This window comes from Pelodiscus sinensis, chromosome 2 (genome assembly GCF_052426305.1).
Source record: "Pelodiscus sinensis isolate ZL-2025 chromosome 2, ASM5242630v1, whole genome shotgun sequence".
Taxonomy (NCBI): Eukaryota; Metazoa; Chordata; order Testudines; family Trionychidae; genus Pelodiscus; species Pelodiscus sinensis.
The window spans coordinates 186,413,802-186,435,152 of NC_143053.1; the positions used below are offsets into that span (position 1 = coordinate 186,413,802).

Below are 21,351 nucleotides of genomic sequence, written 5' to 3' on the forward strand. Positions count from 1 at the left end.
GGAATGCTGCCCTGGCTGGGGGGCAGGGCTGGAAGAGGGTTAGTTGGTGGCTGGCTGTCTGGGAGCATGGAGGAGACAGCCTAGGGGAAGGGGCTGGAGTTTAGGGGCCCGGTCTCCCCCATCTCAAGGGGGCCTGAGGCATCCTAGCCCAGCTCTGTGACCAGATTACATCTGTGCTGTACCCTGGAGAGGCAATAAACTTCCTCTATTCCACCGGCTGGTGCAGTCTGTTTGTGCCATTTTGGGGTGCAGGAGACGGGGGACCCCCAACGCGCCGTCACACTCCCACCCTTTGCCTTGGAGCTGTTCCTACTTGCTGTGCTACCTACTGATGTCAAAGTGCCCCTTTCTCCCACTCTGTATGCTATCTCCACAGAGCAGAGATGGGGCACAAGAGGACTAGGGATAAAGAAAGTCTGCTGGCTGCTTTTGGGAGTGGTGCAGGGTTAGGGTAGGGGTGAGCCTGCCTTAGCCTCACTGTCCCATCACCAAGGAGTCACCTGAGGAAAGCAGTGCCCAGCTGGAGTCCACATGCTGTACCCTATCCAAGACATGAACTGCCTCCTGTACCTCAAGCCCCTGCTCTAGCCCTGAGCCCCCATGCATCCAACACCCTCCCAGGGTCTGCATCTAGAACCCCCTCCTGCAACCCAACTGCTTGCCTCAAGCTCAGCTCAGATCCCCTCACACTCCAAACCCTTTAACCCAAGGTCAGAACCTTAACCCCAACCCTCTGCCCCACCCTGATGAAAGTGAGTGACGATGGGGGAGGGAGGGGAGGATGGAGTGAGGGGGGGGGGAGAGGCTCAGAGAGAGGCGGGGCAAGGAGCACAAAGGAGGTGGAGCATGGATATTTGGGTTTGAGGTAGATCTTGGCTTGCACTTAAATTGAAAAAGTGATCTTGTGCTAAAAAAGGTTGTAGATCACTGATCTACGTTTTGTTAGTCTTTAAACTGCTGCTAGACTATTTGTTGTTGTTTAAGTTTTTCCAGTTACAGACTGACTCGGCTACCCTTCTGAAGTTCGTAATAAATCAGTTAGTTTTAAACGCAAAAGATGTTTTGATAATATTTTTATCAATTTTTCTTATGTATCCAGCACATTTAAAGCAGATTTATTTAATAATAAAATAGAGTAAAAGCACTGTTTAGTTGCAAATCAACATGTTTTAATAGTTACTAAGCAATGACAATCAAGCTTTCTTTATTTTCCTAAAGTATCAATGCAACAGTCAATTAAAATAAATTATTTCAAACAAGATTTTCTGCTTGCTAATTTAAATCGCAATTCAAATTGGTGATTTAAATTGCTTTGATTTAAATCAATCCGCACTGCTCCTAGCTGAAAGCCAACTAGAAATACATTATTGTTTTCCAAAGACCAGAAGTGAGTTCAAAGAGATTAATACACAAGAATGCAATACCATTTAAAAAAATAGCACAGAAATAGAGGAGTATAAGAACATCTAATATAGATTCTCTCACCTAAATAATTTTTTGTTTTGTAATTAAAATTCTCGTGGAAAAAACAATACACACCTTGAGGTGGCAGATTAATGTATTAACTGTTCTTAAATGGAAATTTTCATTATGTTTTCTAAGAATATCTGTTAACCTGAGAAATCACAATCTTGATAGATAAAACAGCCTTAAAAATCCCTAAAGTTCAAACAGACTGAATTTATTAAATATGTATACTTAATGTGCAAAAATGTGCCCTCACTTGTACCCCCAGAATCCCACGGAGCAGCACAGGAAAGCAGAATTTAGACCAATTTGTCAAAACAATTCTAACCATGACCATAACTCAACATATTCTTATTATAAACTTTGTGAGGGTTCATTTTGTAAGGCATTTTTGCTTTTTCAGTTCCTCTTAAGTCCATTAAGCGCAGTAAAATACTGATTCTACAAAGCAGTCAAGAGTTTTCAATTTAACACTACCTATTATTCTTTTCACTGTTGCACTATAATCCTTCACATTTCTATTGAATGGGTTCCTTTATCAGAATAATTTAACATGCTCAGGAGAAAACTGTACTTCGAAGGAAAGAGGGCACTAAGACTTCAACTTCTCATGAGCTGTCACCAAAATCTACACACTCTGCTAGACTTTCAAACAGCCAATGCAACACAAGTGGCAAGGCTGACAGATTGCATTAGAAAAAAAAGGGGGGGGCTTATACTTAAACACAGATTTGCCTGAGGAATCTAGTAACATAGTGAGACGTAATACAGTGGCTTCATGAGAAATTCTGGTGGCACTAAGGCAAGGAAATCTGTGAACCTGACTCTTGCAACTAAAAGGATGTTTCTGTGACCAGCCAAAGCTGAAAAAGAAATCCTTTACTCAAGTGTCATACAATACTTCATCCTGAGGCTCCATCTTATTGTACAAATCCAGAAAGAAGAGCTTATCAGGATCAATGTGGAATCCGTGTTTTCTCATCTTATACTTAGAAGACTGTAAGCTCCTTGGGCAGTGACTGTCTTTTGTATGCATATACAGCGCCTAGTGTAAGAGAGCTGGGGGTCTTTTAATGCTACCACAATACAAATAATGAGAGGCCCTGGGAGACACTATTCATTTAGCAGCGCTCAACCCCTATGGAGTTGAGGGTCCAATGCAATAATTTTATCTCCAAAACAAGAGACATAAAAATTGATGAAGAACCAGAAAGAGAAGAGTGAGGATTCCAAAGACTAAGACAACAAAATCTGCTCCTGCATCTCCGCCTCTCCCCCTCCTCCCCCCATCTCCTTGCATTGTTGCCTCACATTGCGGGGGGTAGGAGAGGCTGTGTGTAACAGAGAAGGTTAACCGATGAGCCCAAGCTCATTGGTTAACCGTATACACCATCACATCCCTACTTTAGCGTGGGTGGAACATGGGATATGAAGTTCTTGCTTACCCATGCGGTCCCAGATTAGAACAGAATATAAGAAACAATTCATGGAAATTCTTTCGTTCTGGAGATGCCTTGTACTGTCCCTGAGAGCTGGGAGACAGTTTCCCCACCTGCTATACCAGAAGTATAAGAGAAGGGATCAGCCACCTTACATAAAGCTATAGCTGTATGATACAATATGTCAGTGGTTCCCAAACTGTGGGTCATGACATTCAAATGGTGTTGCAAGATCAGCAGATGGGGTCACCGCAATCCATAGTGTGCAGAAGATGCCATTTGTTCCACACAGCAAAATGTTTCATGTATAGTGCATACACATTCATGCTGTGCAGCGATACCATTTTAAGTAAAGTGGGACCTTACAATGCTCTTCTGGGGGGTGATGCTGCTCCATACCACCCCAAGAAAGGACTGTACTTAACAGGAACTTCTGAGCTCTACGTTAGCTTTTGTATTAGCAGTTTGCCTAACTCTGGCATTAATCTGTTACATGTGCAGGACAAAATGTGCATTTGATTTTTATGCTACAAACTGAACATCTGTGGGTGGTCTTGAATTTCATTAGAGGATCTGGATTGTCATAGAACAAATCCCAAAGAACAGTAATTTCCCATGTAGTATTGGGCTGTAAAATTCATTGTTGAAAAATAAAAAAAAGCTTTTGTTCAGCTAGCAGTCCCATTTAACATTCTCTTACTGCCTGCTAAAGAATTATAATTCTTTTAACCATAGTGAGAAACAATTTTATAACCCAAGACTAAATCTGTGTATGTGCTTCCAATGATCTTTTTTCAATGTCCTGCTGTATTTGACACAATAAAAAAAGCTATGGCTCAAGTAATAAAAAGCACTGACATTTTACTCTGTTAGAACATCTGGAGGGAATTCAGCGGTTCTGCAGATATAGCCACTTGCAGTAATACAAACCTTGCATGGCCTGAGTGTCACTAATACTTAGTGTTCTGCTCTAAAGACTGGTCCCACACCTAGTTTTTCAGAACTTTAGAAACTGGGTTTCATGAATTAACCATAATGGGTTAGTTTTGTGGTTGAGGCTACCGGATTTGCTTTTGTTAGATCTTCTTTCCCTTTCTGGCTTCACTCTACTTTTTCCTGCTTTTCTTTCCCAAAATAGATTATGGTCTATCTTTTCCTATGTTGTCTTCAATGTCCATTTCCTCTTTCCTCTTCCTCATTACATTCTTTCCCTGCCTGGTCTTCTGTACTCCCTCCTTTATATTGGCTCTCTCTCATTTCGTTCCTGTTCCAATATTTCTTATGCACACATACACTCAATATGTCTCTTTTTAACAATGTATCTCCACCAGTTTAAGCTTAGTTGGCTGCTAAAGTTTCCATTGAGGTCTGAGCCTACTAGTCCAAGAATGATTTAAAAAGGTGTGTGGGGGAGCTGATGTGACACTATCCACGGGCTATCTCCAGGTGAGAAACCAACCACCCACTAACCAGGATATGTTACCATCAACAGGTCTGTGCCGAGGTGAAACCTACATAACAGTGCCTTTCCATGCTTTATACACCATTGGTATTTCTACATTGCAGCTGTGAGCATGTCTCCCATGTGGGATAGACATAGAGGCATGTGGTCTAAAAATAGCAGTACAGGTATTGTCACATGCATTCTGGCTGCTTGGTTCCAAGCTTGACAACTCACTGGAGCCACTACCTGTACTACAACAGTGCTGCTGCTATTTTTAGTATGGAAGGTCAGCAAAGCTAGCCGGAGAGTGTCTGCCTGAGTCAGGAGGCTTGTTCCCAGTTACAGTATAACAACATATGGAGATATACCATCTCATAGAGCTGTAAGGGAACTTGTGAGGTCATCTAGTCCAGTTCCCTGCCCTCACAGCAGGACCAAGTACCATCCCTGACAGATTTGCCCCACATCCATACTTGGCCCCCCTCAAGGATTGAACTCACAATCCTGGGTTTAGCAGGCCAATGCTCAAACCACTGAGCTATCCCTCCCCCACTGTAAGGTCAGTATAGACAGACCTTACACAGCAAAGGTGACACTTGTACATTTTGAATCACACTTTGCTGGAAAGAATGACATTATTTGTTTGAATGGCTTTCCAAACCAGAAAAATGTGCAGGGCTGAAAGCCAAGGATACAAACGTGGGTTGTGAGAGACTGGTTCGGTTATTCTGAACAACAAAGCTGACTTCTGTGTGATCTGTTTTTCCTTTGACCACAGTATAAAACCGGAAACTTGAGAGGTAACAGCTGAGCTCCTGTTAGAAAGAAAGATAAAGAGCTCAACACATTTAAAGCTTCAGGAATGAGGTCTGGAAATGTTTTTGCCCTGCAGTCTATGATTCTATGAAGTGGTAAGTCTTTATTTGCCTATTAAGCCCTCAATCATTTAATCTAACCAGATTTCCTTCTTTCCCACCTGCATTTCTAAAAGGAGAATATTGGGCTGTGGATAAGAGATTTGTGTGTCTCACCTCCATTCCAAAAGTATTTATTGATGATTAAAACTGTTAGGGGAAAAAACTGAATGGATCTTATTCATATCCTTTGAAATTCAGATAAGATGACAACTGTATGTACTAGAGAGCAGTAATGCATCAAGTAAAACATTCTGCAACTGGAGTGAGTGCACAGTTTTATTATTTCCCCATGAGTTTCAAAACACTAAATTGAAATACATTTGATTTTAAACTTTTGTATAAATGACAATCAATCAGAAAGAAAAGTCTATTATTACTTTTGTAAACTATGGCAAAGTCCAAGACTGTGCAGCTGGAATTTAACACAGAAAGCTAAGATTAATAGGGGAGTGAAAGCAGAAGCAAACCCTCGGGGGGATTTCTAATTTATTTACAGGCTTCTTGTTAAATAGAAACAAAATATAAATAAAATAGTGCCTTCTCTGTTCTGGCTCCAGCCAGCAACCTGTTTTCTCCCCAAAAGTAGTTCAGTTTCTAAGGATTGTTCTATATTACTGACTTATATTGGTTAGGGACCTGAAAAATCTGTATCTCTGAGCAATTATATTGGCCTTAGCTCCCGTATAAACAGCGCTATGTTGGTGGGAGAGCTTTTTCCATTGACATAGCCATAGTGTCTTAGGGAGGTGGATTAATGTAGCCAATTGGAGAGTTATCTTGGCTTAAATAGTCTTCATTAAACTACTACAACTGTGCTGATGCGGCATTTTAATGTAGGCACCCTTAGATCGTAAGCCTAAATAGTCTTATCATAGCCTAATTAATGAGGGTTATGTCTACACCAGAGTAAAGTTGACAAGTTATACAGATGATCATAAATGGCTATAATTACATCACTTGTGCATGTTCACACAATACTCCTTGTATGGGTGGAGCACATCCACAGTTCATGCTGTGTAGACCAAAGCAAAGCAGTGTATTGTGAGTAGCTGTCCCTCTGTGCAACTCTCTCTCCACCTTCTGCATCTAGGAGTTCTGGGAATGGATCACAGTGTATCATGGGTGCAGGATCATGATGCAGTTTTCTCCATCCTATCCTTCCATGGGCTTCAGACCATGCTGTTTCATACCGTTTTTCAATAGACGCTGTAAACTGTGTACCTGCCACCTATGTCTGAAAGCATGGATTCTGTGCAGTGCTTTTCAATCTTGTGATAGGCATTATGAACACAATGCAGCTGATCCTGCAGTATTTCATAAGCTGCAAACATGAACAAGAATTGGTGGTGCCTGCTCAGCAGTGTGCCACTGAAAAAAACAACTCCAGATAGCATTCAAGGAGCAGTTGCACACGGTGAACCATTGCAATTGGGCTTGGGAAACCTGCCCATGGGAAACAAGCACTGAGTTGTGGGATCACATCATTATGCAGGTCTGGGATGAAGAGCAGCGGATTCAGAACTTTTCGACAGCCACCTTCCTGCAACTGTGTGCTGAGCTTGCCCCGTGGCACAATGATGCCCAAATAAGAGCCGCCCTCGTGGGTGGAGAAGTGAATAGAGATTGCTGTGTGGAAGTTATCAATTCCAGATTGGTACCAGTCAGTCACAAATCGGTTTAGAGTTGGGAAGTCCACGAAGGAGGTGCTGTCATGCATTAAGCAACTTTTCTGCAGGGCCTCCACTGCGTAGCTGCATAAGAGAATGGGAAGTAAACACAAACAGTGCTAGGGCCAGGAGCAGGCGGGCTAGAGCTGTCCCTGCCTGTGGCAGGGTTAAAGAGTTAAACCAAAAAAATGGGATTTTACATCCCTACTTCTACAATACAGCAAAACAAATGAAAGTTCTACTGCATGGCACCGTGCAGTATCAAATCAACATGAGTACTTACCAGAGCTCCCCTCTCCTGCATCAGGCACCCAAGAGCCAGATAGCTATGACTAGACAGACCTCTCCAGAGTCAAAAGAAGGTCCTGGCTTGTCACACTACTAGGCAGTCCTCTCTCCTGCCCCACATCTTCCTCCAGCTCTTACTTCCTCCTCCATCTCTTGCTCCTCAGGGTTGACTCTGCTGGCCACTGCCTCCAGCCCTGCCAAAGTATCTACAGGGCTCTTAGCAGTGGTGGTGGGGTTGTCGCCAAGAATAATGTATAGCTCCTTGTAGAAGCATGTTTTCAATTCCACACCAGAGTGACAGTTTGTCTTTCTTGTCTTCTGATACAACTGCCTTAGCTCCATCATCTTAGCATGGCACTGCTGCCTGTCCCTTCTCTAACATGCCATGAGCAACCCATGGGTATCAAGGTCCGACAGTTGGAGAGGAGCTGAGACTGCACAGACTCCCCGGCACACAGACCTAGCATCCCTGACATGCTCCATGTTTGTTGGGGGAACCAGTATGGTCAGCTGGGAAGATTCGATGTGGGCTGCCCACACTGAGCAAACAGGAAGAGGCATTTCAGAAATTCCCAGGCCATGAAAAGGGGAGGAGCAGATACCTGTGTACCTGGCTACAATACAGCAGTTCAAACTGCTGACCAGAGCAGTCACGATGGGCGTTATGGGACATCTCCTTGAGGCCACTTAGTAAGAGATAAGCAAGAGCAATGTCTACACTGGCATTGCATCACTAACTTTGTTGCAAAAAGCTCTTTGTCACTCATCCAAGTGATTATAGTATGTCGACATAACAGGAGAGTTAAATTGGGAGGAGGAACATTGCAGTGTGTACAGCTTCACTATTTTGTTGACAAATGCTGATTTTTGTTGACAAAACCTGTAGTTGACAAAAACAATGCCAAAGGAGAGTCTACCTGACCTACTCTGAAATCCCTTGCAGGAAAAATTAAAACCACCACTCATTTAGTTTGGCAAGACATTCCCATCTAAAGGTATTAGTGTAGCAGATGCACCATGACTGCAAGGGGGCTCCACAACATGTGTAACCATATCTTATAAACCACAATCTATTCTTAGGGGCTGTGTGTATTGGAAAATCTGATCACCACACGGATATGAACAGAAGCACGAGAGTACAGATGATTTGGTAGAGTATGGCAACGAGTAGAGCACATGAAGCTGGGTATTATACCATCTAGTTCTGGTAAAGGCCCATCAGATTCATAAGACCAGTGTTTAATCACAACTAGAGAATGGTAAATAGGATTTGTCTTGATCTATGCTATCCCAAAGCCCTGGTCAGCATCACATCATCAAATTTGAACGCTCTTAGTCATAGTCTGATTATTATTTTTTAAACACAGATAAGCCTTTAGTGGATATATTCTCATCTTGAAGTGTTGTGTGTTCACCTTCTCATGTGCCCTTCATGTAACTTAGTTTCTTCAGAAATTTTTCCTTTACATATAGGGAGGGTTACTTTACACTAAATTCCTGTTGAGTCACAATTAGACCTGTGGGCTATTTTCAAGAGCGCAGCAAGCATGAAACACAGTAAAGGATGTATCTGACACAATGTGTTTTATTTTATAGAAAGGATACAGGCTGATAAAGAACACAATTACTGGGATATGATTTTTCTAATCTTGTCTGACCGAAAGTACTGCTGGAGTCACCGAAGAGTAGGGCGTCCACCGACTCACTATTGCATAGAGATTCATAAAGGTCAAGCTTGTGGACCATGTAGCTGCCCTGCAGATTTCTGGCAGCGAGACTCCTCTGACAAATGCTGTGGATGTTGCCACTGCCCTGGTGGAATGCACCCTAGGTATAGTCTGAAGGGGTCTGTTGCGCATCGAGTGACACATGGTAATGCAAGAGACTATGATGTTGGGCAGACGTTGGGAAGACTACGCATTGCCCTTGGAGCGGTCCACTATGGCTATTAGACAGCTGGTCTTACGCCAGGTCCGTGTTCTGTCTATATAGAATGCTAACGCTCGATGTACGTTGAGGGTATAGAGTAGTGTCTCTCAAGTCGAAGCATGCGGCTTCCGGTAAAAGACGGGTAAAATGACAGGTTTGTTGATATGAAATTGTGTTGCGACCTTAGGGATAAAAGCTGGATGGGTACGTAATGTGACTGAGTCCTTGGTGAAAACAGTGAAGGGTGGCATTGCCATAAATGCTGCCAGTTCACTCACCCTACTAGCAAATGTAATTGCCGATAAGAATACTACCTTCATGTTGAGCATCAATAATGATATGGTGGCTAGTGGCTCAAAGGGTGGATATATTAACATGTCGAGGACCAAATCCAAGCTCCAAGCGGGGGGGAGGGGGAGGAGATGGGTCTTCATGAGGGTTTAAGGTTAACTATTCCTTAAGCAGTCTTTTGGTCATGGGATGAGCAAAGATGGAATGGCCTTTGGTGGTGGCATGAAGGTGGTGATTGAGGAGAGATGAACTCTCAGCGTAGAGATCAAAAGACCCGCCTGGCGTAGGGAAAGGATATAATCAAGAATCTCATGCATTGGTGCCGAGTGTGGTTGGATGCCAGTTTTCTCACACCAAGCTATGAACCGCCTCCATTTTGCCAGGTAAGTCCTTCTTGCAGTTTGTCTTCTACTGTTCAACAGTACTGTCTTCACAGCCTCTGAACATGGTTGCTCTTCTACCCTAAACCAGCTATGAGCCATGCTGTCAGGTGGAGGGTCTCTGGTCTGGGGTGTAGCAGAGACCCCTGGTTCTGGGAGAGGTGGTCTGGAAGGAATGGCAAGAGATGTGGTGGTAACACGGACATCCTGTGGAGGAATGGGTACCACGGTTGTCTTGCCCAGACAGGTGCTAGGAGAATGACCAGGGCTGAGTCGTCTTTGATTTTTTGGATTATTCTCGGGATAAGTACCATTGGTGGGAACGCATATAGCAGAGGCGCTCTCCAATGGATTAACAGTGCATTTCCAAGGGAGCCTTTGCCCATGCCATCTTTGGAGCAGTAAAAGTGACACTTCTTGTTCTCGTAAGTGGCGAAGAGGTCTATTTGCAGTGATCCCCAAGCTCAGATGATGTTGTCCAAGACATTGGGATGAATTTCCCACTTGTGATCCTGAGGGAAAAATCTGCTTAGAGCATCCACCATGACATTGCTTGTGCCTGGTAAGTAGGATGCTACCAGAATGGTGCGGTTTCCTATGCACCAGTTCCATAAGCAGACTGCCTGTGCGCAAAGTAATCGGGATCATGCTCCTCCTTGTCAACTGACGTAACACATAGTTTCTAAGTTGTCTATAAGCACTTGGACGGTTGTACCAGTGATGTGTGTGCGGAAGTGTTTGCAAGCAAGGAATATGGCTTTTAGTTCTAGGAGGTTGATATGGGAAAGTGCCTCCGCCGCCGACCATCTGCCTTGCACGGACATGCCATTGATGTGTGCACCCCAGCCCAAAAGGGAGGCGTCTGTAGTCAACTGAATCGATGGCTGTTGACATTTGAATGGAACCCCTGCCAGCAGATTTCTGGGGTTCAATCACAAACCCAGGGATCTGCGAACTAAAGTAGTTGGGGTTATCACCTTGTGTGTGGAGTGCTTCGTTGGACTATACACTGATGCCAACCAGTGCTAGAGACAGCAAAAATGAAGTCTTGCATGTTGAATGGCCTCCATATGCCCCATGAGGCGGAGACAGGTAAGTACGGTAACTGTAAGGGTGTGGATGACTATCGTGGCTAGGTCGTGTATAATTTGGAAGCGCTCTTGAGGTAAATACACATGGGCACGGAATCTAGACGTGCACCTATGAAATTTATACTCTGAGTAGGATCTGGAGATGACTTTTACTCGTTGATTATGAGCCCAAGCAATAGAAATGTCTGCCTGGTTAGTGTCACCATGCGTAGAATCTCTTGTCTCGACCTGCCTTTTATAAGGCAGTCATCTAAGTATGGAAATATGATCATGTCTCTGCATCGAAGGTGAGCCGCTACTACTGAAAACACCCTGGGAGCCGATGCAGGTCCAAACAGTAGCACCGGGTATTGGAAATGATCGTCTCTGACAGTGAAACAGAGAAAACGTCTGTGAGCTGGATGTATCGCTATATGAAAATACACGTCTTGCAAGTCGAGGGCTGCAAACCAATCATCCTTCTCTAGTGATGGTATTATCTTGGAAAGGGTCACCATCTTGAACCTTTGATGGTGGAAGTATTTGTTTAACTTCCTGAGGTCGAGGATGGGCCTCCATCCTCCGGTCTTTTTCTCCATGAGAAAATACCATGAATAGAACTCCCTTCCTCTGAACTGAGGAGGAACAGGCTCTATGGCCCCTATAGAGAGCAAACGCTGGGCCTCTTCTTTCAACTGGGTCTCGTGAGCTGAGTCCCTGAAAAGGAACGGGGTTGGTGGATTGTGGGTGGTATGGCAGTGAAAGGGATGGTGAGCCCGGATACCACCAATTGTAATACAATCGGACTGCTGGGTAATAGCCATTGATCTTGAAAAGGATGAAGTCGATGGTGAAAAAGGTTGTTCTGTCACTGTAAGGACTTGTTGCATGCCCTCGACTGAACCATCAAACTTGCTGTTTGGAATTTTGTTGATTGGTCATACGGAATGTTTGGGGCCATCTGCATTGCAGGCGTTGTCTTGGATGTGACTGGTGTACGGTTTGCTGCTGTTGTTGCTGTCTTTGATAGGGATAGTTGTACCTCTTCTGGTATGGATAGTGTCTCTTGCACCGAAAAGGGGTGTGTACATCCCTAGGGTGCGGAGCGTTTCAGGAAGCTTTTCTGGAGTGGATGGACTTCATCCGTCTTTTCCTCAAACAGCTTGTGTTTGTCAAAAGGGAGGTCTTTCACTTGTGTGTGAAGCTCCTTTGGAACTGCTGCGGAAGCAAGCCAAGATGAGCACCTCATCATTATTGCAGTTGCAGTGGTACAAGCTGCTGTGTCTGCCACATCCAAAGAGATCTGCAGACTCGCTCTTGATGCTGTAAAATCCTCTTGCACTAGGGACTTTAAGAGGGGGCATTTGCTTTCTGGCAGGTATGGAAGAAGCTGCGATATCTTTTCATAACTGTTGAAGTTGTGGTTTGATAGTAAGGCGGCATAATTAGAAATATATAGGAGAAGGGTTGCCGAGGAGTAAACTTTCCTGCTGAATATGTCTAGCTTTTTGACATCTGGTGTTGTCTTGTACTGCGGTGTCTTGGCCCATTGTTGTGCTGCATCTACCATCAGCGAGTTCGGCTGCGGATGGTTAAAGAGGAATTCTAGATTCTTGGAAGGGACAAAGTATTTCTTGTCCGCTCTCCTGCAGGTTGGTGGCACTAAAGCTGGTGTCTGCCAAATGATGTCTGCCGCTTCCATAATGGCTTCATCAATAGGGATGGCAACTTTTGCGCTCTGCCTTGGATGCAAATTCTTCAGCAGTCAATGCTGTTTCGTCTGTGCTTCTGTTATCTGGATTTCTTGGGACTGGGCCACGCGTTTGAAGAGGTCTTGGAACTTCTTGAAATCATCTGGCAGAGACGTGTCCGGTGGGAAAACCGTCTCCAGTGTCGAAGAGGTTGAACGGTCCAGAATTTGATTTTCAGTCTGTTGGTCATCCGCTTCAGACAACTGTCCCTCTTCCAGGTCTTACTGTTGCGTTGTGGCCCCCAGAGTGTGTATTGGAGAAGTCAGGCAACAGTCATAGTGCTGCTGTGGCGGAGACTGCCCCACCGATGCTGGATTATCACTTGAGTGTTGTTGGTGCATATGGTGATGGGAATGTGATGAGTACGGAGAAGAATGGCGATAGTCATAATATCGATTCGATGAATGAGGTGACGAGCACCTGGATGATCTATTACTGGTATGTCGGCTCTCGTGACTGACACATGGAGAATAGTGATAACGTGGTGACCGGCTATATAGTGAAGAGTAGGATCAGTGCCTGTAGTAGTCGTTGTAATGCGGGTGCCCATACGAGGAGTACCGTCGGTAACAGAACTGGTGTCTTGGCCTGTGGTGCCAGCAGGTACAGTGCAGGGGTGAGGCATACAGAGAAGAAGGACCTGGTGAAAATCTTGAAGAAGGGGAGTCCCCTGTCTCTGTGTTTTAAGTAACGCCTTTGCTGGAGGCTCTGCATGAATAAACACCGGCTCTGGCTCCAGCTCCTGCTCCTGCTCCTGGTCTGGTGCAGGTGTGTCAGTCAGCTGCGGCACTGCTGTATATGCCGGTGCCGGAGCTGTTTGGAATTGGGAAGTACCATGTGGCACTGGCAATTGTGCTTGTTGTGATGCCAGTGCCGGAAGAGTTCCCTCCGGTGCCGCAGCTACCCCTGCAGTTGTCTGCTGCTCTGGCACCACTTGCTGCGTTAAATGGAGCAGTACCGGTGCCTTTGTAGTATGCGTGCTGCTTGCTGGCACCGAGGCTGCCTTCGGCAATGGTGCTTGTTGTGTTGCCAGTGCCGGGAGAGTTCCTTCCGGTGCCACTGCTGCCTGCGCGGTTCTCTGCTGTTGCGGTGCCACTTGTGAAGTTAAATGGTGCAGTGCCGGTGCCTTTGTAACACAGGTGCTGCTTGTCGGCACCGAGGCTGCTTTTGGTGCCGAATAGTATCTATCGGACGCCACAACCTTTTTCCCTTTAGTACCCGACCCAGGTGCTGAGGGTTGCGGGACAGAGCCAGAGGATCCTGGTTTATCTCCCACCGTTCTCTCAGTTGGGAGGGATCTGGCAGGGGAGATCTTTATTCTTGTCCACAATCAGTTCAGGGGAAGAAATTCTTCTCTTCTGGGTCTCCCCCCGCTGTTCAGCATTGGGATCCAGCGCCTTGTCCAGGAGGAGCATTGTGAGACGCATTTCCCTGTCTCGACAAGTGTGGGCTGTCATCTCTGAGCAGTGCCCGCGCTTATGGGGAATGTGGTTCTCCCCTAAGCAGCGTGTACACGCCAAATGCCCATCTGAAACTGGCATGGGCTCGCTGCATTGGGCACACTTTTTAAACCCTAGAGATCCAGACATGACTGAGCTAACCCTCTTCTTAAAGAAAAAAAGCTTGTTTGTTAAACCACTGCTGTTGAGTTGTTAGTCAGTGACAGGCAGGAAGCCACGGCTCCCACAAAATGCTAACAAGAGTCTTTCCTGCTTTTTTGTTTTGCTTTGTTTTGTAGATAAGAGAAGAACAGTGAACAAACAAAGGGCTAATTATTTACAATTAACTAATTATAGGTTCCTTGAGGGGAAGAAGAACTACTGAGGGGATGAGAGAATGGAAGCTCCGTCTGTGTTCAGGGACGGTTGAGAGGAACTGACAGTAAGCCGGGTGTGCACGAAGATCAAAGAGCGCGAACGGCATGTGCTGCACACTGTGCAGGCACAACCCAGCTGAAAACAGCTATGCAAAGCCACCGGGCTGCAGCGCCGGAATGAGCCCGACACCATGAGTGGAGCACCCACGGGGACCACTCAAAGAAGAACCCTTAATCCTTGTGGAACGAAGTTTACAGGGACATCAGAATAGTGAGCCCATTACTTTGAAAGCTATTTTTAAATAACAGGCTTGTTTAAAAGATGTGGAATAGCTATTTCGGGATAAAGGAAGTCTCCTGAAATTGCACCGCTGTATAGATGCACCCTAACTGTAAAAAAAGAGTAGTCTTGTGGCACCTGAGAGACTAACAAAAATATATAGTATCATGAGTTTTTGTGGGTAAAACACACTTCAGCAGATGAGTTTGAATGGAAATAACAGAAACCAAGATGTAACAGCAGAAGTACCTGTCAATTATAGGACTGTGTTAATTAGGCTAATTAAGTGGGCTGGATGTGTCCCATTCATAGCTTTTATGTGGAAATGCAGATGTTAAAGGTGGGGAAAACTGGCTTAGTAATGCACAGACCAGTCAATATCTATTCAAGCCCAGGGGAATAGTGTCAAATTTGTAGATGAATTCCAGTTCTGCAGACTCCCTCTGTAATTGGTTAGTGAAATTCCTTTGTAGAAGAATGGCAAAGAAGTTTCAATACATGTCGGGATTCTTATACAGCAGTCTATAGCAGATACACATGACAACACTGATGACCAGGTCAGACATTAAAAAGAAAACATGGCTTTTAGGAATTGTTTGGTTTTCATTACAAAATTTGTCATTTCTTCCTCAAGCCCTTCTGCACCCTCTGGATCTCCATCCCTGGAGGTGAGGGTATAAAGGCATGCAGGAACGTCTCAACATTAAGCTGGACTGTTGTCATTCAGCAGAGGCCTCTCAGGGTCCAACCAGCAGGTCTACTGCTGATGTACAAGCTGTGCTCTGGATGCCCATCCTGGGCCACAGTGAACATAACATTAGCTGGCTTTAAAAGGGCCCAGGTTTCAAGCAGGGTGAGGTATTTGGCTCTCCTTGACTAGCATAGTGGAGTATGGGAGTGGCCTCACTCAGCCTGGAACAGAACTAAAATCAGTTAGCTATTTCAAGATGTCTATTTAGTCTTAATCTGAAAACGTAATTGTATTGTTTCCAAACCAAATCATTCTCTCTTATTGTCAGGGCTAATGGTTTGTTATGCAGTCATGGGGTGAGGTCACCTGCACTTACTGGAATTCTCTTAAGTTTACTCTGTAAACTTGTGACTTTTGCCTCCTCCAACACCCAACTCAGACTCTTTATATATAGTTTACAATTTCAAACCTCTGACAGCCATTAGTTCTATAGTAAACATGTTCCAGCTAGATCAAAAAGTTCTTTTATTCAAAAGTTAACTTAATTTAAGCATAACGATGCATGTAAGGTACATAGTCTTTCTGGCAAAACCTGTGAACTTATTGGCTTGTAGAAGACCTATGGATGGACACAACAATACCATAAGCAAAGTTAGAACCGTAGTATACCAAGGTTAATACAAACCTTGTTTAATCAACACACTGGTTTAATATCTCAATATTTTTGCACACTTTTATATCCCCACCACCACCTTCCTGTAGGCTACAGAGTACTGAACAACTTGCTGTGTGGCAAAGTCACTTGTATTTTGTTGGAAAGAATTAGAAAATTAATTTGAATCACCTTCAAGAACAGAAAAAACATGCACACCTCAAGGCCAAGTTTAAAAAATGTATATTGACTAGCTCTAAGTAAATCATTCAACGTAGCAATGTTTACTTCTGTGTGATTAAATGACTGGGATTTCCTTTTACTACTCATATGGAAAAACAGTATTTCCTACTTTTGCAGGGAAAGGTATGTCTGACTACAGCTTAAGAATTCAGTAAGCCAAATCAAACTAAAACAGGAAGCGTCGGAAGTGCATGCAAATCTCCTGTGAATATTTTGTAATTAGTTTATCATTTTAGCAGTTCCACTTGTGAGAGTACATACAATACTACAGCTAATTACTTCAGAGGAGAGAAAGAAAGAAATCATCCCGGGAAAAAAGACAGTAAGGGATTTGATGATGTTACAGTCAGCAGCAAAGGAGGGAGCAGAATCCAGATCTCCTGACATCCCAAATGCTATGTCTTAACCAAAAGGCCCTTCCTTTTTCACTCTTCATTTAGGTGTTTTTCCATCTGTTCTTACTAGCCTTCCCTTTGTGACTTCCCCATATAATCAGAAACAACAACAAAATCATAAACCATCCTGATTGAAAGAAGAAAGAAGAGCCTAATAGGAGTATCCAAAAAGAATTCTATAGTCCTCTCTTTTGAACTTGTTCACCGTAAAAACAACAAAGTGCTCAGATACTATGCTCCTCACCATATTCCCAATTCTGACATCTCTTTTATTACTACATGAATAAACACACTTGTTCTTTCACTCTCTCACACACATATCCTCTTCTGTGCCTACAAATGAATGGTCATTGGATTCAGATATAGAAGGTTTCCATACTGCACTGACAAAAATACAGACACAAGGTTTCTGTCCAGAGGAGCTTACAATCTAACTTAATTTTCACTTACTGAAAATGTTATGACTATTAAATCTGGAAGAAGAAGGAAATTTCAAATTGTATTATATCTTGCACCCAAAAGCAAAAGGCTTGATCCTGCATGATGCTTGATAATGAGAATGAGGCAGGTAACTGCAGAAACAGAAAGGATCGTCTTATGGATAACATAGTTGGATGCTACCAGGGGAACTGGATCCTATCCCTCCCTCTGCCACAAAGTTCCTATGCATTTCTGGGCAAGTTGCTTATGCCTAGCTATTCACAGGTGGTCACTAACTGCAAGCATCTCATTTCCTGATTGACTTAAAAAAAATTAATGTTCTCAAATAAATTATACAACCCCCCTACTATTTTCAGAACACTTTATTGTAAAGCTATAAACTAGATTACTTATTAGAATTAGAGCATGTTTTGTTCACATTTCAAACATCAAGTACTCAACTGCTTTTGTCAAAACACAAAACTTGCAAACAACATAGCTACACAAACAGAAAAGCTAAGGTTTTTTTTATTGTATTACTGCTTTTCCTTGGAGTTAAAAGGGAAGCTGTCAGGACATATTTTTAATTGGTTTTATTATTTTTTACCTCAGGATTGCTTATAAAACTCTTCTAAAACCTTGCAAAGATAATTGTGTTCCCTATTGATTTTGTTCTTTTTCATTTGCTAAACATTGATTTTTTTTCCTGGTTCAGATTGATCTGAAAATATCAGTGTTTTTAGCTGAAGCATAACTTCAGTTTACAGCTGCTTATTCTACAACAGGTTTTGTCTGTTCCGCAGCAACATCCCTATCATGTGAATAGTAGTCTTGATTCTGGGCTGGAAAGAGAGTGGGTAGAAGTACTTGTATCCCTTTGATGGTACATAGTACTTTCTCTCCACTCCCTTAGCTATTGGGGGAAATGGAGGCTGGAGTCTGCCATCTGGAGAGATTGTTCTTCTCCACAGTCTATATGAAGAATGGAGCTATTCCTGAAGGCCCTTTGGGGGCTAGGTTAGGGGTGTTAAATTTAGATTAATTAATTAATTGAATAGTTGATGGGATTTCCATCGACTATTCGATTAGTCTATAAGGGCGTCTCTGCCTTTGAACCCACAGTGTTCTTGCTACAGTTCAAAAGCAGAAGCCTGGTCCCACCCGCCCTGCACTCCCTGCAGAGCCTGAGCCTTTGAAATGTACAAGAGCCCTGGTAGAGCAATTGTACATTTAAAAAACAGAAGCCCCTTGGGGAGCGCAGGGCACTGGCCCCATGCTCCTTGCGGGGCCTCAGCCTTTGAAATGTACAAGAGCCCATTGGGGCTCTTGTACATTTCAAAAGGAAGCCCTGCAGGGAGCATGGACCAGCAGGGGACTCCTGCTGGCCCCTCACTTGCTGCAGTGCCTCAGCCTTCGAAAGTACTAGAGCCCCGCTCTCTTGTACATTTCAAAAGCAGAATGGCAGCAGAAGTGGCACAAGCAGAGTCTGCTTCTATGCTTGCTCGCACCATTTCCCACTGTGCCTCTACCCACCTTGCCCTCCATGGAGATCGTCTGAAGGAAACCAGCTTTTAAGCCTGCTCCCCCCAGCACTGGCTCCTGTTCCCTCTAATAGAGGCAGCAAGGGGCGCCGGGAAGAGACTAGTCACATTACTAGTCAACTAGTCACTTACATCCCTAGGCTAAGGTCCTAACCTTGGCCACCTCCTCTGCTTGAATGCCCATGTTACAGAGAATTCTATGGAGAATATCCTGGTGGGCCCTATGATCTATAGAAGAGGCCCAGATGTGGATATCCCTTGTCCCTGGGCTCAAGCATGTCCACTGGTGACTACCCAGCAAAGTTTGCTCTGTGGGCACCTGCAGCCAACTGTGGTGGATGAGGGTCTTTATGAGCCAACCAGCATTCCTTCTAAGCTGTGTGGCCGCACAGCTTCACGGGTGATTAATCAGCCCTGCCCAGTCAGAGGCTCAGGGGTCAATGCAAGGAACGGATAGACTGAGTGGGGCTGATTAATCACCTGTGAAGCTGTGCTGCCATGCAGCTTAGAGGGAATGCTGGATCTGACCTGTCACTCATGCTAGGTGGCTTGAAAAGTGAGGCTGCCTGGGGGCAAGGAGTGGATGTGGGGCCTCTGGTGACTTGGAATGGTGCAAGCAAGAAGCAACTGATCTGGAGGCCATGGAAGATGCTCCCTGGGCCTAATGGTAATGCCCAGAATGGCCAATGTAGTCCAATGTAGTCCAAGTGGCAGCCACTGCATCTGGCGGTCCGTCATATGCCTAGAGGTCCACCTGGTTCCTGTGGAAACAGATGGACTCCCCCTCAGATAGGGATGATGCCGAAGGTGAAGACCAGGGAGAAGACAAGGAGCTCTGAACCAGGGGCAAGTAATGAGAAGAGTAAGAATCGGACCAGTGCAGGGGGGAATGTGGTGAGGACCCTTGTCCACTATGAGACCTTGACTTATGAGGATGCGATGTTGATGCTGGTGAATGGTGCCCAACCTGGCTGCTAGGGAAAGCTTTCCAACTTCTGTGCATGTGACATACACACTTCAGTTGGAAATGCTATAAACAAGCACTCAGAGAACTGTTGTGCCCTCCCTCAGGCTTCTCTCCTCCAGACTAAACACACCCGCAGGAATTTCAATCTTGGGTCACACAGGTCATGTTTTCTAGACCTTTCATCGTGTTTTGTTAACTTTTCTCTGGCCTTTCTCCATGCTGGTCACAGCTTTCCTGAAATATGCCCGTCCCCCCACTCGCCCATGGAGAAAAGCTGCCAGAGGAGGCACTGCCAGGCCGGCGTAGAGCAGAGGAATGACTGTGTCTTACTGAGCACACGCTCTTCCTACGACATTTCAGAACCAGCTTGGCTTTTTCTGCAACAGTGTCACGCTGTTGACTCAGTCTCCTCCGTAGCGTGTGGCCCGCACTGACCCCCGGCCGCCTCGCCTCACGGCTCTGCCCTAGGCAGTCACTTCCCACTTCGCATGTGCGCAGTGCGGGGTACTCCGCGCTCATCCCCACTCCCCCTCCCCCCGGGCTCAAGAAGAAACTTCCCCAGCGGCTGCTCCTCCGGAGCGGCCCCAGCGGAGCCCAGCCAGAGCCGCGCCGCGGCCGCTGGGCTCCGCACAGGCAGCAGGGGCCGCCGCTGCTCGCGGGAGAGGAGGGGGAGGGAACATGGCGCCTCCCTCGGGATGCTCCGAGAGGGCCGAGCCCGCCAGCTGGGTCCCTCCCGGGGGCTGCTCCGGGCCCCGCCAGCCCCTCGCTCCTTACCATCTGGGCGACCTTCAGGACGGCCGAGCAGGAGCGGGCGTAGCCGCCGTCCAGCAGCCCGGGCTCCGGCCCCAGGGGCGGCGGGCAGGCGGAGCTGCAGGCGCCCCCGCTGCTGGCTCCCGTCTGGATCACCCGGACCCCGTGAGACATCGCGCCCCGCTCCGTGCTGCTGCTGCGGCGGCTCCTAGCTCCTTCCTCCTCGCCGCTAACCCAGGCGCCGGGGCTGGCCAGCCCCACAGAGGGCGGGGCGGAGCTGGCGGGGTCAGGCCCTGCTGCAGCCCGGGCGGGACCGGAGGCAGAGCAGCGCGTCCAGCCCCGGGGAGAGGGGGCTTTGCGCTAAGGGGGCGGGCGCAGCAGCAGCGCAGAGCCCGGCGGGGCAGGACGCGCAGACGGGGGCTAGGGTGGGATTTTCCAGAGAGAAGTTCGAGCCCTAAACAGGAGACAGGCACGCGGGCCGGACACTTGCTTGGCTTTCAACCCCCCCCCCCTATAGCGCACAGAAGGCGGCGGGGGGGGGGGGGGGGGGGACCCTGCATGATGCCACTCCCCCCTCCCCTCCCCGCAGGCTGCTCCTGTGACAATTACCTCAGGAACCGCCCTGGCCCTGGGACACTCTGCTGGGGCCTGAGTCGCTTGGGAAAGGCTCATGGGTGTGCCCGCCTGAGATTCAATGGACTGACCCCCAGATCGATGAGTGTGTGTGTTTTTCTGGGGGGGGGAGGGGGTAGACAATCCCATACAGTAAACGAGAACTGACTTCTTGCTGCATCTTGCCCTAGGTGTCTTAAGAACCTCAGAGGGATCTATAGATGCCTCCTTCTTGAGACATACACACTTGGGGGTCAAGGAGGGGAAAGAGGTGGAGGATGGGGAATATGTGAGAGGTGCAGGGGTCCAGTTCTGCCTGTTTGAGATGACCCTGCAGTCCA

General features: G+C 46.0%; 1 protein-coding gene across 2 annotated transcripts in view; it reads right to left on the minus strand.

Moving 5' to 3' along the window:
- CMTM7 (CKLF like MARVEL transmembrane domain containing 7) overlaps positions 1–20,884 on the minus strand; it is a 37,678-nt gene extending 16,794 nt beyond the window's left edge. For both annotated transcript variants that reach the window (XR_016348939.1, XM_075921972.2), the window contains exon 1: positions 20,423–20,884. Coding sequence is in view for 1 of the 2 variants with exons in the window: in XM_075921972.2 (XP_075778087.1) it covers positions 20,423–20,572 (150 nt within the window). In the remaining variant the exon portion in view is untranslated. The remainder of the gene's footprint in view (positions 1–20,422) is intronic.
- Positions 20,885–21,351: the final 467 nt, after the last annotated feature.